This window comes from Antechinus flavipes, chromosome 3 (assembly GCF_016432865.1).
Source record: "Antechinus flavipes isolate AdamAnt ecotype Samford, QLD, Australia chromosome 3, AdamAnt_v2, whole genome shotgun sequence".
Classification (NCBI taxonomy): Eukaryota; Metazoa; Chordata; class Mammalia; order Dasyuromorphia; family Dasyuridae; genus Antechinus; species Antechinus flavipes.
Window position 1 is genome coordinate 418,222,160 of NC_067400.1, and position 18,852 is coordinate 418,241,011.

The 18,852-nt window shown below is 34.7% G+C and overlaps 1 protein-coding gene across 4 annotated transcripts in view; it reads right to left on the minus strand.

The window, feature by feature from the left end:
• MAP3K20 (mitogen-activated protein kinase kinase kinase 20) overlaps positions 1-18,852 on the minus strand; it is a 214,700-nt gene that overhangs the window by 185,820 nt on the left and 10,028 nt on the right. For 3 of the 4 annotated variants that reach the window (XM_051991086.1, XM_051991084.1, XM_051991085.1), the window contains exon 2: positions 1,466-1,658. In XM_051991086.1, coding sequence (XP_051847046.1) covers positions 1,466-1,624 — 159 coding nt within the window. In that variant the 5' untranslated portion in view covers positions 1,625-1,658. Of the gene's footprint in view, positions 1-1,465; positions 1,659-1,874; positions 1,992-18,852 lie in introns of those variants that run through there. The other variant, XM_051991083.1, reaches the window with a different exon arrangement.

Genomic DNA, 18,852 nt, shown 5'->3' on the forward strand with positions numbered 1-18,852 from the left:
CTTACAGGCAATAATTAATAGGGGGAAAATCATATCAGTCAAGGAGATGGAAAGATTATTTCTGGGGACATTCATTTCATAAAGATATCTGGAACAACAATGCTTTGCCAGAATGAAGAAATTGCATCAGTATGTAATAAGTGATGTGATTTAAAAAAACCCAAAATCAAGCTATTAAAAGCTACCCTTTATATGTTCTAGGTGAAGAATCTTAGCACAGAAAGGTTTGGGGCTCTGGGGAAGCCCTAACTTAAAAGGCAAAAGAGTGCACAAATTCCTATAATTATTAATTGCTCCCTGGCCTATAAAAGAACATTAAGATGTTGACCTGCTGGTGAGAGCCAGCCTTTGGGTGTGTTTGCAAGGGATTGTGGTACAGTAATTGAATGAGCAAAGTAAAATGGTGGTTGAGGAAAGAGAAAGTAATGTAACTGAGTCAGGGTGCTTCTGCAAGGAAAATGATTAGATATATGGGTAGAAGGAACATGTATTTCCTCACAATAGGAGCATCTTGGAGATAGCACAGATTTATTGGAACACAGGATGAATATGAGGCTTATGAAGGATGACATGCTTTACTGGTGTTTCAAGTCCTGAGGCTGGCTGTAACTGAATTTTGGAACCTTTTCACGGAGAGATAGAAGCATTTGGGGAATTGGGATGCAGTGACCTCCTATCATGGAACTCTGAGAGAAGAAAGGATTTTGTTAGAAGTTGGTAGAAACTGGGTTTGTACATGGATGGCCATAAACATAAGGGACAATTTTACAACAATACCTTTGTACACAAAAGACCAAATCTGAAAAGCCCACTTCCAAAATAAACACATTAAAAGATGCTGAATTAAATTACTAAGGTGGATAAGATGAAGCTTCAGACTGCTCAGATACACTTCAACTTCCTTCCTGGTGAGATCCTTGTCTTTGGCCTAATTCATAGGGCAGGATTTCTCTGTTGGTTGATAGCAGAATCAAGTGATCACAGATGCTAGTGGAGAACATGTGCCAGGGATTTAAGACTTAGGATAAAATATAACTTTCAAAATTGATTAAATGTGACTGCAATGCGTATAAAAGTCTCATAGTATCCAAAGAGAAAAGTAAAAAGAAGAATACAAACTTCACATACTGCTCTCTAGCGACACCCCCAAATAACCAAGGGAGTGAAAACCATGCTTCCAAGAAGGATTTGAATCTCACCTTGCTCCCTGTAAGGGCCAGGGAACATGAAGTCTTTTATAACATGGAAAGAAATCCTTTCAGTTGAGATGACCCCAAGCAGAATGCAACCTCAAAGCACACCCACTGCAATAATTTCTATTTATGGGGCTCCCATAATGAGACCAGGAAAGTTCCATGGATCAGCCCCATACACGACTTCATGTTCCCTCTGATAGGAAAAACTTACATAAATATCATCAACGCCAATTGTGGAAGAAAAAAAAAAAGATAAGCAAAATCCTTACCTCTTTCTCTATCTTGAGCAGCTTCTTTACAGCCACTTCCTTGTCTTGCGATATCCATCTGGCTCGATAAACGCTCCCAAAACTCCCCCCGCCGCAGTTTTCAAAAAACTGCAAGTCATCAAATTTGATTTGCACAAAGGAAGCACCGAGAGACGACATCTCATAATGACAAAGTAATATACTTCCACAAAATCTGCAAAAAGAAAAGAATTCAGTTAGTGCGTGTCTTATTAGAATAGTCTTAGAACACTACTTTAGATAATATATCATCTTTAGATAATATTATTTAGATAACAATAACACAGATAATATGTGTTCTTTGGAACACTCAGAGAGTACCACATTAACTGAAGAGAAAAAGGGAGTTTGTAAATGTATGTTTGAAAAATCAAAATAAAACAAAACTCACCCTGGCAGCCTATGAAAAATTTTAAAACAACTTATCGAGGCTTGGAAACACAGCTGCCTACAGAGAAATGGCTCCGATTTCCCCCAGAGCAGTTTTGAAGCCACACTTCCTGCACTCAAGTACACACAGAGGAGTTCTGTGAAAAGGCTAGTGTGTCACCAGGTCTATCATGAAGCCCTGACAAACTGGAAGTGTGCTTTCAATTGCAAGCTTGCATAGCTGTTCTGGAATCCAAAGCACGCCATGGCTGCTTGTTGTGATCACTTTACACAAAATATACACAGCCTAAGCAACTGAACATCCTGGCAAAATTACAGCCAAAACTCGGCAAAACCGAACATGCAAAGAGTGTTCAAGAGGATAAAAGCAACCTTTCAGTTACAAAGATACTATAAATCTGGCCAAATGTTTTCCACAAGTATCTCCCTAGTCTGTATACCACAGCAAGGCTTAATTAAAGAGCAGAATAGTTTCCCTTGATTACAGTATATTAAATCATCTCAAGAACATTGCCAAGAATGAATCTTATGGTTGTTAAATTTTTTATTATGTTTGTTGCCAAAGAAACAGAATACCCCGCCCATAGATTATAACAGTGATACCTTCTGTAGTCTAAGAAGTTTTACTACTGCCCAGGTAGATAAATGTTACTGCTGCACAGTGACAGCATTGCTGGACTCAGGGACAAGTAATGACAGCTTAAAACTTCAGGCTATGAAGGTTTTGCTGATAGGAGAAGACAAACGTGTCATCTCTGAAAACAAATTTAAAAAATCATTATTGTCTGAGTATATGCATGGCTCCTCGAGACACCTAACATGGCACCAATTAGGAAGTGAATGTTAGGAACATTGCATTAGCAAAGAACAGAAGTCTCAGGTATGAAGTCAAATTCAGTGTTAAGAGCAAGCCTACATGGGCACTCTGTTTCCTTTTTATATTCTGAATGTTTGAGAAGACACACATACAAAAACAAAATTATGATCATTTTAAAGTCTAGCTATCGTGAATTTTTTAGACTTATCCATTATTGACTACAGCGATCTCTTTATTTCAAGATGAAATCAGTAAAGGCAATATAGCAAAACAAGACAAAATTAGGATATGGTAGCTGTGAATCATATCAATGACAATCAATCAATGAGCATTTATGCTTACTATGTCCCAAACACCATAGAATACAAAGAAAAAAAAATTCCTTAATGAAAATGATGTTGATTTTCAAATTTAAAAAATCACATAAAATTGCCTCATTCCATAATTAATGATTTCTTCACTTAAGAACATTTAATGAACCTGAATTGCTGCTAGAGGAAAAACTGGTAAGACTGCTGAAATACTAAAATGGGTTAATGAGGGAAGTTGATCTCATTTCCTGGAGGTCTTCTTTAAAAGAATAGTTACTCACTAGTTCAGGAATGTTTAGGTATGATATGGCCAGAGGCAGAGGTTATGTAGCAAAATTCCATCCAGCTCAAAAATTTCTGTAAAGATCATAATTGAACTATTCACATTTCCAAATATTTTAGATCAAATCCTTAAGTATTCCTTCTTGGCTTTGAAAAAGTTGATCATATATTAAAAAAAAATCTCTTGCTAGCTCAAAAAATGGAGATATACAGATAGAAAAGATAAGAGTTTCGAATTCTGTTCCATTTGCTTAACAGGTTCAGGAGGGTGGGGACCATGTTCTATATGTCTTTGCGGCTCTCACAAAGTCAAAATAGTACCTTACTCATATAGTAAGTACGCATACAAGCATCTATTCAATGAATAAAATTATTTTTCATGAATAAGAATGCTTTATCATTCTAGAGAAGAGGTTGGGGAAGAAGAACTAGCTTTTCCACTTGTTTCAATCAATCTAAGAAATATCTGTTAATCAGCAATCTTGTATAAGGCACCTGTTAGGTTACGTAGGAGAATGAGATAGTGCAGCATAATGGATAGCATACTGAATTTTTTTTTTTTGAACTAGAAAGAACTGAGTTCAAATCCTTCCTCTGACACTAGCTGTCTACAGGCAAATAATATACATAAAAGTGCCTTGCAAACTCTAAATTGTTTTATAATTGTTAGTTAGTATTATATTAAGAAGCATAAGAATAGATCTTACCTCGAATGGGGTTTATAATCTTGACTGTTCATAGGGAAGATTTCTTATAACACTTTGTTCTTTTTTTATATTTATTATTATTATAGCTTTTTATTTACAAAACATATGCATGGGTAATTTTTCAACATTGACCCTTGCAAAACTTTCTGTTCCAACTTTTCCCTTCCTTTCCCCCACCCCTTCCCCTATACGGAGGTAGTCCAATACATGTTAAATATGTTGAAGTACATGTTAAATCCAATATATGTTTACATATTTATAGTTATCTTGCTGCACAAGGAAAATCGGATCTAGAAAGAAAGAAAAAACCTGAGAAGGAAAACAAAAATTCAAGCAAACAATAAGAGTGGAAATGCTCTAACACTTTATTCTTAATGATAATAGAAGATAATTTAAAAGTGTGGATTGAAATTCAGCAGTGATTAATAATTTGTTAAATTACTTGAATAAATGTGAAAATATTATCTAATGTGTTGTCAGTTTAAGTACATTTTGGTTTTTGTCATTTTCTCTGTGACATTCCATTAGAAAAGTGGAGTGGGAAGAGGAAATTTTGTTGACAAACCTTGTGGTACCTTGCATATAAATATACTGATTACCAAAAATTAATATATCTGACAGTCAATGACTTTTCAAAAAGAATTAATGTAAATAGGAGGAAAAAACCCACCATGTCTTATAATAGAAATGAATACATATATTACATCTACTACTTAAAAAACTCCAACTATTGTCAAATATTTATTTTCCTATTTTTACTTAGGTTTATGTAAACAATACAAATTCCTGTCAGTTACCCAAATTTACAGCCTAAAATCAAAATAAGAGATTAGTTAAAAGAGTTTAAAGAAAGTTAGTTCATTTTCCCTGAGAGTCATTTTCCACAATATACTTTTCTTTCTTCACTTGCCTGAATATTTTATTTACCTGAATGACAAATGGCCCTTGCAGGGTATTTCTCTAAGAAACATAAAATTCTAGAAAATTTCTTGTCTTTCTGGAAATGAACATCATTCATTAATCATACAGGGATTAATCACCTCCAAGAAATGGACAGGGAAAGAAGGATCACACTCTTAACATAGACACAATAGTCATACTAGGGAGGAGGTGCCTTTATGTCAGAGAGTGAGCCCAATTGGAGTTGTACACTTGTTCTCCTGGCAGCTTGAAGAAAAGATATCACCAAGACTATTCCTAGCAGACCTGTAATGAGGATTCACCAGTCAGCAACAGTGAAAGATCAGGGGAGCAAGAATTCCAAGGTAGCAGCTAAATGAAACAGTAAATGGTAAGATCATGGTATCAATGGTGATAGAGACACAAAATGTAAAGGAAAGAATGGACTAAAAGAATAGATTTGGTCAAAGAATTGTAGATAAGTACAGGTTTAGTAAAAGAGAAAGTTTAAGAAGTTGGGTAGAGAGTAAAATTCCAAACTTTGAGTCCTTGGTGACAGAGTTGGTTGGAGAACTTGAAAAGGCTTAAAGGATGGTTTATTTGGGAACTGAAGCTGAGTGAAAAGGTCATTCAGATAGAATCATAAATATATCTATGCTTCATAGAAATACAGCAAGAAGACAAGAAAAAGAAATTAAAGATTTGGCAAAGAGACAAAATTATCTTAATTTGCAGATGATGCAATGGAAAAGTTTGGAATCATTGTCAACATAAATATTAAGGTTCCTCAAAAATCATGGAAAAAATTGGAATAGAGCAGAGTATGAGGCAGGTAATAAATCACTGAGAAAACTAGGAGAATATTTAGAAATTGGTCAATATCCCCCAAAGTGGGAAATGTACACTATATTAAGATTCTGTAGTGCTTGCATGAGAAAGATCATGGAGTATGGCAGTAGGGGAATTGCCTGGGAGTCAGAGTAAAGAACAAGAAATATATATAACACTTCTATTGGTCTTTTGAGTTAAGAAGAGGAAGAGAATTGGTCACTGATAGAGAGGATTGTAAGGGATATGCTGTCTTCAGAGAATAGTCAGGTTTCCATTAAAGTAAAAATATGGAATGAATGTTGGTAAAAGTTCACAGATATAGAAGAGTTTATTAATAACAAAGCATATACTCCAAAAGACAGAGTAGAGAGTGTTAGATAATGAATGGCCCAGTTTGAAGAGGTTTAAGGGGAAAGTTGAGATTTAAGGGGAAAGTTAAAGTTTAAGCTGATTAAAATAGGAATGAAAGTTTGGGAAAAGGGGTTGTGGACATGCTATTGTCAGGAAGGGAATGATATTTAGTAACAGAGAACTTTGAGCCAGTATTTCAGAAGCCAAATTAATATGGTGTGTTCCCTAGGGGAACTTAACCAACAGGATTTTCAGTGTTGATCTAACCCTGAATTTTGAATTGCATTTGGATTCTTGGATGTTATCAAATGCGCTCCCATGATATTTCTCTTCTAGGTATGCTTTGTCACTTTGATTTAAAGGACATTTTGGGGCTTAGAGTTCTTAGCTTGCAGGTTGATCTGGGAAAAGAAGAAAGGTCAAAGAGCTACAGAAAAATGTCAATCTATTCTACAATTCTTTTGACTGGTAGCCATGCAGTTGATAATTGAACACTTCCTAATGCCAGAGAACTCACTAGGAAGTACATGCTGCTTTTAGAAGACTCTAATTGTTAGGAAATGATTATTTATGTTGACCCTTAGTATATCTTCCTGTAGCTTCTTATTGTTGCTAATTCTGTCTCATGGAGCTGCGTAGATTATGAATCTATCTTCCATGTGATACATAACATATAATGTATATATAATATAATACATAATGTAAATTAATTATTGTTCTTAATTTCCTACAACCCTTTCCTTCCCCAAATACAAAAAAAATCTTCACTTTTATATAATAATGTCTAACTCTTTCAGTTCTTTCTCAGATGACCTATTATTAGATCACGCATCATCAAAGTAAAGTCAGCCATGTTGGCTAGCATTTATTAAGCATTTATTATGTGCTAGGTATTGTGCTAAGCACTGGAATACTGAAAAAAAGGTAAAAAAATCTCAAAACCAAAACAAATGAACAGTCCTTGACTTTGAGGAGTTCATGATGGAAAGGGGAGAAACAACATCTTACAGGGAAGATATATATACAGGATAAATTGGAGGTACTTATAGAAAGCAGATTTACCTGAAACCTAAAGGAAGGAAAAAGTTCTGGGCATGAGGAACAGTCCATAAAAATGCCTGGAGGAGGGATTTGGAGCCTGGTGTTTGAGGAAGAGCACTGGATGGCAAAGCACTTGGAGGAAACAGTGCAAGAAGAGTGAAGGTAGGAAGAAGTCGGGTTACGGAAAGCCTTAAAGACAGAGAATTTTACATCTATTCTGTCCTAGAAGGAACAGGGAGTCAAAAGAGTTTATTAAATGGAAGGAAGTAAGGAAGGAGACCAGTGATGTGGTTAGACTTTCACTTTAGGAAAATCAATTTGACAGCCAAGTGGGGAACAAATTGGAAGGGGGAGAGACTTGAGGCAGGGAGAGCAACCAGCAGGCTTGTGCAATTGTACGATCTTCATGATGGAGAGTCTGTAAAAGGGAAGTTGCAGTGTGAGAGGACAGAATGACATGGTCAGGAGTAATTGGGAAATGGGGTTGGCACATGTAAGAGAATGAGGAATTGAGAATGGCACCTAGGTTTCCAGTCTTGGTGGCTGGGAGAATGGTGGTACCCTGATAGCAATATGGAACTTAGGAAAAGGGAAGGATTTGGGGAGGGGGAAGATAATGAATTTAGTTTTTAGGGGCAGCTACTTGGTATAGTAGATAGAACAGGAGCCCTGAAGTCAGGAGGACCTGAGTTCAAATCTGACCTTAGACACAATACTTTCTGGCTGTGTGACCCTGGGCAAGTCACTTAACCTCAATTGTCCCAGCCAAAAAACATATACGAATTAGTTTTGGGCATATAGTTTAAGTACCTATGTTTGTGGGACTTCCAGTTTGAAAAGACTGATTGGCAGTTGGAGAGGAGAAACTGGAAATAAGGAGAGAAGTTAGGGCTGGAAAAAATGGATTTGAGAGTCATCCATATAGGTAAACATATGGAAGGTAATGAGAAAGTGAAATAATATAGAAGTGGGCTCAGGATAGAGCCTTGGTATCCCTATGGCCTTTCTTCTCTGAACATATTACTGGCTGTCTTGGTTCTTGGTCTAGACATTCCAATTGTGTCCTACTCTTCCTGACTCATTTTGGGGTTTTCTTAGCAAAAATACTGGAGTAATTTATCATTTTCTTCTCCAGTTCATTTTACAGATGAGGAAACTGAGGCATACAGGGTTAAGTAACTTGTCCAGGATCACACAGCTAGTAAGTATCTGAGACCACATTTGAACTCAGGAAGATGAGTCTTCCTGATTCCAGGTCTAATTCTCCATCCACTGTGCCATCTAGCTATTCCTATTGTTTCTCTACATGTCCATATTCAGGAAGTGTATTGGCTATTCTGCTAGACATTGAGTCAGTAGAACTTGGGCTTAGATCTTTATCATTTGCAAGCCATGTGACCATGAACAAATAATCTAATTTCTCCATGTCTCAGTTTAGTGATCTGTAAAATGAAGGGGTTAGACTAGATGATTTCTAAGGTCCCTCTCAACACTAAATCAAAGCTTCTATGAGCCTAAGATACTGCACTAGGAAACAGAATTAGAAATTTGCTTCTGGGTGACTCAGTTCTCTGTATGTAGAAGCACATCTTGGGTGATGGTAGTGAATGACATAGGAGAGACATAATGGGAAGCTTGTAGAGCAATACATAGAACACAAATCTGGAGTCAGGAAGATTCATTTTTCTAAGTGCAAATATGACTTAACCCTCTTTATCTCAATTTTCTCATCTGAAAATAAGCTGGAGAAGGAAATGGCAAACCATTCCAGTATCTTTGCAAAGAAAACCCAAATGGGGAATCAGACAAGACTGAAAAATGACTGAGCAACTAAAACAAAATCCTCAAAACAGAAGTCTAACATTAACACAAGTGTACTTTAATGCATATTAGTGAATTTGACCCCACCTTCCTTTTATACAATATCTCCCATAACTTCTAAATATCAATTCTATATCTAGGTTTGTAATAATTATGGATCTTTTGGATTGCTCCTCAGAGACAGATCCTTCCAAGATCAAGAAAGTCATCTTAAGCCAAGTGTCTGTCCTGGTTTTAGAGTATGAATCCACTTAAAGACAGGTTTGGGATCTTAGTTTGAATTCCTTGCTCTAGGACCCCAGCATTAGGGGTGTTTAAAAGGATGTTTAAATCCCTAAATTCAATTGGAACATTAGTGGGCTCTAAGAAAGAAACTGAACTCTGAAGGCTGAAATGTCATTTGCCAGGGCATTCATTTCATGATATGACACATATAGTTAGATGCTTCTTGAGAACTGCTGTGACCCACTTTGAAATCTCAGCCTGACATCTGAAAATTGATTATGTATGAGTGGAACCATGCAGTTATTTGAAGTTTTATTAAAACTTAAAAAACAAAGTGATGAGGCCCCATCTGAATTGTGTGGACATTAACAAACCAAGGAAACCTTATGTTTCCTGGAAGACTTTTGGGACCTGATAAAAATATTTAAGATTTTGCTGAAAAAAATTTGGCCAATTGAAAATCTTTTCCCTATAAGAATAAAAACAAATTTATTAATATGCAATTCTTCCCCAATTGAGTTTTCCCTACTTTATTTATGAACCATTGTTTAAAGTGGTCAACTGAACAACTTATATCCATCAGCACAAGGAAATCTCAGTTGATTTCCAGTTTAAAAAGACTGATTGGCAGTTGGAGATGAGAAACTAGAAATAAGGAGAGAAGTTAGGGCTGGAAAAAATGGATTTGAGAGTCATCCACATAGGATGAGTAATAATTTTGATAAAAATATTATCTGATCAAATAGACAGTTGGCTGCACAAATTAACTTGGGATTGATTACACAGAGCAGTTGTGTCAGACTCAGAAACAAATCCCTGAGGGTCACATTGACCTAAAATTAATTCTATTTTGTATTACCTTTTAAAAATTATTTAAAATTTCCCAATTGCATTTTAATCTGTTTTGGTTGCACTTTGGAGTTTTGCATACTTGATATCTCTGATGCAGAAGAACCATGCTTACTCTTATTACAATATATGAAGTTAAGGAGGCTGTTCTCATATAGAAAAGCAATTATCTGTTTTCTGGATTTCAGTACTCCAGTTGTCTCCAATGTCACAAAACTTTTAAAACAAAAGTCACTAGGCAGCATCATAGTGGGTAAAATGCTAGACCTGGAATTAAGAAGACTAATGTTCAAGTCTTGAGTCAGACACTTAGTTACATGACTCTGGACAAGTCACTTAATCTACTTGCCTAAGTTTCCTTGACTGTAAAATAGGGATAATTATAGTATTTTTACCTCTCAAGATTGTTTTAGGATAAAATGAGGTAATATTTATAAACTTGAAATATTTATAAAATCCTTAGCAAAATGTCTGGCTCATATTAGGTGCTTAATAAATATTCTCTTCCCTATTGTTATTTTATTTTTAAAATTATCTTCATATCTTTAAAATTATCATATGCACATGAATATATACAAATGCACACACACATATGTATATATGTATATGCACACACAGTAATTAAGATTGATGTTGAAAAAGTTATTAGAATAATCAAAGAATGATCGATCCAAAGAGTTGCAAACAGTCGATTTTGTGGTTGAAGTCATTCATTCAAGTCAATTGGTACTATTGTATGAGAAAATTATTTTTTCAGCTAATGATTAAACTGTCATTTTATCTTAGAATTTATTTTGTCTCAGGAGTCAAGTGAAAAATATGGACCTAAACTGTTTCGTTTTAGAAGAAAACCTTAAAGTATTAAGGTATCAAATTAAAGTTTTCATTTTTCAGAGATTTCAGGGGGTTATAATTTTTTTTTATCTTTTGCCTTTTCCAGTTAATTGATGGTCAGTACATATATTTGGTTTTTAGGACTCATTCTTATCATAAAAATAGAAAAACTGCAAAGGTATAGCACAGTGAAAAATTAGAAAATCTCTATAGACTGACTTTCAGCTTACTGACACATAATATTCAGGAATAAATGGCACACTGAATACCAAGCATTTAAAGAAATCATTCAACTCTCAGGAACTTAAAAAAAAAAACCTCTCAATTATCAATTTCTTACTAATTTACACAAATAAAAACCAAAGACAGACAATTTTATGATTTAATCCAATCTTTCTATTTATGACTTCTGTCTCTGGAGTTATTTCAGCAGTAGAACTCAGAAAATTTTGTTTTTCACATTCTTAAAACACCAATAATCAGAAAAGACCCGTAAGTCTTTCTGGTTATTAAGCATCCTTTACACTCATAAAGTACCTCAAAGTCCCATCTACTTCACCAATCATCACTCAGAGTACATAGGATTTTGCACTAATGTCTATTATAAAAAAGACTTGAAGAAACAGACAAAACAATTTCAAGAATATGGTATTTCCAAACCCAGTAATTTTGAAAATCTAAATAATTTTTCCTATTACATATTGCTCTCCTAACTACCTTAATTATATAATATTATTAGACTTTTTGGGAAACCCTTATTTTATTGTAACTCCTTCAGTTCTTTGCATACTCTGATTTTAAAGTGTTAAGACATAATGACAGACTTTATGAATAACTTTTGGATCTTGGTCTTCACATCTACCTTTTTCTGTTCAGAAAGCTTCAAAAGTAAAGGTAAAGCTGTAGCGATGCTGCTCATGTAGTCATAAGAGTGATGACTTTGGAATAAGAATGTCTACTTTCTTATCCTATCTTTACTACTTATCACCACTTGGTCACCAGATGGTACAGTGGATAGATCACACAGTTTAGATTCAGAAAGACTTGGAATTCAAATCTGACTTCAGATATGCCCTAGATGTGTATCCCTGGGCAAGTAACTTCTGTTTGTTTCAGTTTTCTCATCTGCAAAATGGGGATAACAATTGTATCTATCGGCCAGGGTTGATGATAGAATTAAATGGGATGATAATTGTAAAGTACTTAGTACAATGCCTGACACACAATCAGGGGCTACATGAATGTTAACTATTATTATCACCTATGTAATCTTAAGAAAGTCACTCTGTAAAAAGTTCCCTCTGTAAAATGAATGATTCTAAATCCACAACTCTTCTCAATGGTAATGCTATTTGTCTCAATGAAACTAATCCTGCTTTTTTTTTTTTTCTCAAATTTCTTCCTTTTACTGAAGTTCTAAGACAGCTACTCTCTTTAGGTCACGTTCTCAAGTATTTTAACTGTGAATTTGCATTGTCCTGCATATGACTAGAGCCACTGTAGATTTTTGTGACATAATATCAATAACGTTACATAATATCAATAATGTTTTCACTGTGGAAAGGCAAATATTCTTTTTCTCCCTAACTAGTTTGCTATTCCACTCACCATAGTGGATGTTCCAAACCTTTCCATCCCATTTCAATTCTCCCATGGCACTCCCTACTCCTACTTTCTTAGCCAAGAACTTCACACAAAACTTTCACTAAAAGCTTGTTCCCCTCCTCATCTCACATCAATTAGATATCTTACCTAACTATCTGCTCCACCCTGATTTCACATGAATTGCTAAGACAATATTTATATCCTTGATCCAGTTCTCCTCCATTTTCTCTAAGAGATTACCCCTCTTTCATTCCTATGTTCTCCCCTATCATTACTCTCTCATCTACTGGTTCCTTCCCTGCTATGTGTAAACAACATGCCAATGTCTCATCTGTCCTTAAAACACACACCCACACACACACACACACACACACACACACACAGACACACACACTCCTTTACTTGATCCTACATCTCTACTCCCCTTCTTGACCAAACCACTAAGAAAGCCATTGATAGCAGCTGTCTCTTCTTCACCACTCATTTCTAAACCTTTTGGAAGCAGGCTTCTAACTTCAACATTAATAATGAGCTCTTAATTGCCAAATCTAATGTCTCAGTCCTTATTCCTCTGAACTTCTTGATGTCTTGAACAATATCATCTCTCTCTCTCTCTCTCTCTCTCTCTCTCTCTCTCTCTCTCTCTGTGTGTATGTGTGTGTGTGTTTGTGTGTTGGTCTCTGTCTCTCTTTGTCTGTGTCTGTGTGTGTCTCTCTCTGTAAGTCTGTCTCTGTGTGTCTGTGTCTATCTCTGTGTCTCTCTCTTTCTCGTTCTCTGTCCTCTCTGTCTATCTCTGTCTCTCCTCTTCCTACCTCCCCCATTTTTGGACATATTAATTGGCTATTTCATAGGTCACAAACTCAGGATGACCTAACCTGAACTCACCTTTTGTCCCAAACTTTCCCTTCTTCCGAATTTCTTTATTAAATATGAGGGATGGCACTATTGTCCCAGTCAACCAGATTCACAACTTCAGTGTCAGCCTGAACTCCTCACTAACAATCACTAACTAATGTTCCATAACTAACTCCTCACTAACAATCGCTCCAAATCTATTGCCAAATCTTTTTGTTTATATATTCTCATCTCCCAATACATTCCTTTCTCTCCATTACCAGCCACCACCCTGATGTAGACCTTCATTACTTCATCCCTAGACTACTGTGACAGCCTTTTCCTTGGTATCCCTATCTCGTCTCACTTCATTCCAATGCATCCTTCATGCAGATACCAAAGTTATTTTTTAAAAGGTAGGTCTGACCCATCAACCCCCCTCCATTTAATAAGTTCTTAGTGGCTCCCTGTTACCTCCAGGATTAAATATAAAGTATGCTGGCAGCTAAAGTTCTTTAAAACCTGGCTTTGTCCACTAAAACCAGGCTTCTTTTATTTTACTCCCATCTATTTGCTCTATGATCTAGCTACACCGGCTTACAACCAATCTCTCCACTCTATGCCTTTTCACCCATGCCTGGAATGCTCTCTGTGCTCATTTCCAGTTCCTGGATTTTCTAATTTCCTTCAAAGTCTCTATTCAAAGTCTTCCTTCAGCAAGAAGCTTTCTAGATTTCCCTTCCTCTCCCTGTTAATGTTTTGCCTCAAAGATTACTTTTCATTTATACTGCAAGGCAAAGTAATTTGCATGTAGTTTCTTCAATTGGAAAAGGAACTTCTGAAAGGCAGGAAACACATATTCCTCCCCCCCCCCACTTTTTCTTTGTATGCAAAGCACTTAGCTTGGTACCTGGCATCTAGTAAACATAAAATAAGTTCTTGATAATATAAAGTTCTAAGACAATTCTAAAAGGACTTATGATGAAAAATGCTATCTACCTAGAGAAAAAACTGATGGCGTCTGAATGCAGATTGAAGCACACCTGTTTTTTGCTTTTTTGTGTGTGATTTTTCTTTTATTTTGGGGGGATGGTAGCCTCTATTTTCTTTCAAAACATGACTAATATGGAAATATAGTTTGCATGATTGTATATGTATAACATGTCAAACTGCTTTCTTAATGAGAGGAGAGAGGAAAGAAGAAGGGAATTTGGAACTCAAAACAACAATTTTACTAATGTAAAACATTAACAAAACAAATGTTAAAAATTGTTTCCTACATGAAATTGGAAAAAGTAAAATGTTTTTAAAAATAAGAAAATAAAATAAATGCTTGCTGACTGAGACAGTTGTAGTCTACCTTTCTCCTTAAAGCAAACCCAATAGATGAAAATTCAAATATCTAAAAAACCCACCAACCAAAGAAATAAATTTCAAATGGTTTGATGAATTTTTCATTATTTTCAGTTTAAGATACTCCTGTTAGTAGATAATATTGTGCTGATTGCTTGAGGCCCCAGAACACTGCAAAGCCTCATAGAAGAGCTAGCTCTATAATCACTCAAAAGACTTTGGGTCATTTATCCATACAGGAAAAAACAATGGATAACTATGTATTGTCCAACCATCAACATGGATTTGTACAGATCAAGATTGTTCATAAGTATGTATAACTGGGACAGACAGTACCAATAGACAAAGAATTGGGTAAAGGTTTGTATGAAAGGAAATATTCCAAACTACTTTAAGCAAATTGAAAAAGCTATCTTATGACTTTAAGCTTCCTATGATAACAAGGAATATCTTTCAGTTTTAAGATTACTAATATTGCTGTATGACAGAGAGATATAGAAACCAACACTTCCAAAAAATAAACATTGAGTATCCCACAGAGGTCAAAAGAGACACATAGTGGGTGTAGGAAAATTATACCATTACCAATGAACTAACTTCAAAGAAGAAGAGTATGGGATGTCATCAAAAAATTATATACTAGAAAGAGAAGATGGGTTAGTCATGTGGTAAGAGGAAAAATGACAGGTAGACAGCCAAAGTACTCTACTGACTCATGAGTTGTTGGGAGAAAATGTATAAGGTCTTCAGGACTTAGATTGTCTCACTGTGGCCAACTTTTAGCAGGACAGAGTTGTTTCCCAGAGCCCATATACATTGTAGGTATTTAATAAATGCTTATTATTTAATAAATGTTTACTGGCTAACTGCAATAGACAAGCATTGCAGCGGTAAGCAGCAATCTTCATTGTTGAGAGTAATTCCAGAATTGATGGAATCAAGCTTCATTTGGGAATTTGAGAAGATCCTAAATTTCTGGTTGGGTATTTTTTTGAATAGTTATATTTTTTCTTCTATTTTTAAACTATACCCATATATTCACCCTCCCAGAGAGCCTTTGTTTTCAAGTTTAATCTTGGAATGTTTCATAAGACAAGCAATACAAATGTTACTACCCATAGGCATAAAATGTATTATATTTGTTTTAATTAATTAGGATAGGGAATACATAAGAGATACTATATCTAACCCCTTGTACTTTCATTATTCTCATTTCCTTGTTATAAAGATAATCATGATGATAAGGAAAAAACTGGCATAAAATTTGGGGGTTTTATTATATAATTTTTTTGTATCTTTAAAACTTTACTACTTAATCACTGTTCTGCAATTTAAAATTTTCTGATATAATGAGGGATCAATAAATGACATGCAAATTAATGTCATGGGATATCTAAAAATTTTATTTTATAAACATAAAGATACCATTTTTCAGTGCAATCAATTAGTATTCCAATATAGTTAGATAGCAATGGACAAGGTTTTTTATTGCACTCAGGAAAAAAAAAGTTTGTAGAGAATATAGAAATTATCTGTTTCACTAGAGACTTTGAGCTGAAAGTGACCTTGGAGGTCACTAATCCAAGACTTACTTTACCAAAAACTATCTCTATAATATACCCAAGTGGCCATAGAACCTTTAAGAAAAGGATAATTAATTAAATAAATAAATAGTAAATTTTAAAAATAGCAGAAGGGAGGACCATATGATGGTAACATGATATGGAGAAAGAAATTCCAGGAAAATCTGAGTTCAAATACTGTCTCTGGCACAATTTGGTTGTCTGAACACCATTAAATCATATAACTTTTCAAAGTTTTAAGCAAATCTGTAAGATCTTAAGTCACAATTGAGCTACTAACTTGCAGTAGATAGATTTTCCAGATCTTGAATTCTCTTCATAATGGTTAGTGATTATCACAGATCCATATGTATACAGAGATGTGTGCATACTCAAATAGTAAGTTTTTCTTTATGACAATCCTAAATTTATTTTTTGGGAAACTTTAGTACCTCACTATCCCGCCCCCCCAATGCATATTTAAGTGGCTTAACAATTAAAAAAAAAATAAGGGCAGCAAGATGGCACAGAGGATACTCAAACACTTACTAGTTTGTGATCCTGGACATGTCACTTAACCCTATTTGCTTCAGTTCCCTCATCTGTAAAATAAACTGGAGGAAGAAAACACAAACCACTCCAGTAGCCCTGCCAAGAAAACCCCAAATAGAATCATGCGAAGTAGATATACTTGAAACAACTGAAAAACAACAAACAGTGAAAATCATAAGAATAGGGTTTTGTGGTAGAGAAATTCAGGTCGCAAATTTCAATGTCTAGAAGCATTATAAACTATTATAGCAATAAAGAGGTGAATAGTATCCTATTGCAAGATAATTCCTATTTTTCTGGACTGAGCCATTGTGACTATATTGCTACGAAAAATTCAAAACAGAAGATATTTATCATGATAGTCTAATCTGTTGCAGAAGAACATAACTATATTTAACAGACAGCAGATTGCTTGCCATCTTGGGGAGTGGAGGTAGAAAGGAAGAAAAAAAATGGAAAACAAAATCTTATAAAAGGGAATGTTGAAAACTGTCTTTACACATAATTGAAAAAAAAAGAAAATACTATTAAATGGGGAAGGGGGGGAAGAAAAGAAAAGGAAGAAGAACAAGACCAGCACACCCAAAATACCATACCCAGCAGACAGCTGGAGTTTTTTTTTTTTTTTTTTCAGGTGGAGAAATATATGCTTCCATTGGATACTTTAGATTCTACAGTCAGAGACATTCATGTTTCTGAACAGTTTGTACTGCCGGTCCACATTTTTGGACAATAAACAATTGTCCTGAATATTAGACACACATTCTATGGCAAACTGAACTTGATTTTAACTTCTGATAGTAAAAACCCTAACAACACTTTGATGTTCAAATGGAAAAGCAACCATTTTGAAAACTGTGACAGCATTGCTAACTTCATATGTTCTTCTGAATACTACAAGCTCAAACATGCAGTAATTAGGTATGCCAGATGAGCTTGTTTCTGGGTGATTTCAGAGGGGTACTGTATTCTTTTTGAGGTGATGAGATAAACTAATTCTATTAGAGATAGTCCTTTCTTTCTCCTTCACTGGAAGAAACCTAATTTGTTTTGTGATTACCTAAAAACATAAGTATAACCTGGATTGACTTTGGGGAGTTGTATAGTTCTTTTGAATCATTCTGTATATCTCCTAGAAATAATATTCTAACTTCAGTATTCTACCCAAGTCATTTTTTGCTTCCCAAGAGTTGAAAATGTATATTACAAGTAGCAATGGAGAGAAAGAAAGAAAGGTATGAGGGGATTGTGATTAAGCAAAAGGAACTATGAAGAAGTGAATAAAGGATGTCATCAAAGAAATATACAAATAAAGAAGATGGGTTGGTCACAGGGCAAAGATAAGGGATATCTTTATATATATAAATATATATACACACATATATACACACATATATACACATATGTATATATATATATATATATATATATATATATATATATATATATATGCTTGACGCATCCTCCATAGCAAAAGAAAATGAGAAAGATATCAACAATTATGTGGATTCTTTATAGAAAACACTGGCAAGTATAAGAAGGCTGCAACTTACATGGAGAGAACACACAGATCCTTTTAATTATTTCATTATTTGTGTATGGGTACACCAAAAACTCATTAGAATAAGCTGGAATTTTGGAAATAACTAGTAGATAGGCCAGAGTAACTGACCAACTTCAATTTCACAGTGTTCTTGAATAGGTAATGTAAAATATATATGTATGTATGGGATTTTTAAAATAGGCACATATTTTAATGCACTACTTTCATTTTTTTTACTAGAGGTAGATATCAATTAACCAACAAGTATTTATTAAATATTATTATTTATTAAGTGCCATCTCAGGCACTGTGATAGTTGCTGAGGATACAAGTACAAAAAATAAAATAATAGCTTCTCACACTAAACTTACATTCTAATAGAAGAAAGCACTAGTATATATAAAAATATGTATCATGTAAACATAGTTATATATACATACATATCTATATAATAGTTAAATTGATACAATGTATCAAGTAACATGCTTTTTTACATATTACCCAATGAAATTAGGTAAATACAATGATACAATGAATAACTGATGTCTAGGATATCAGAAA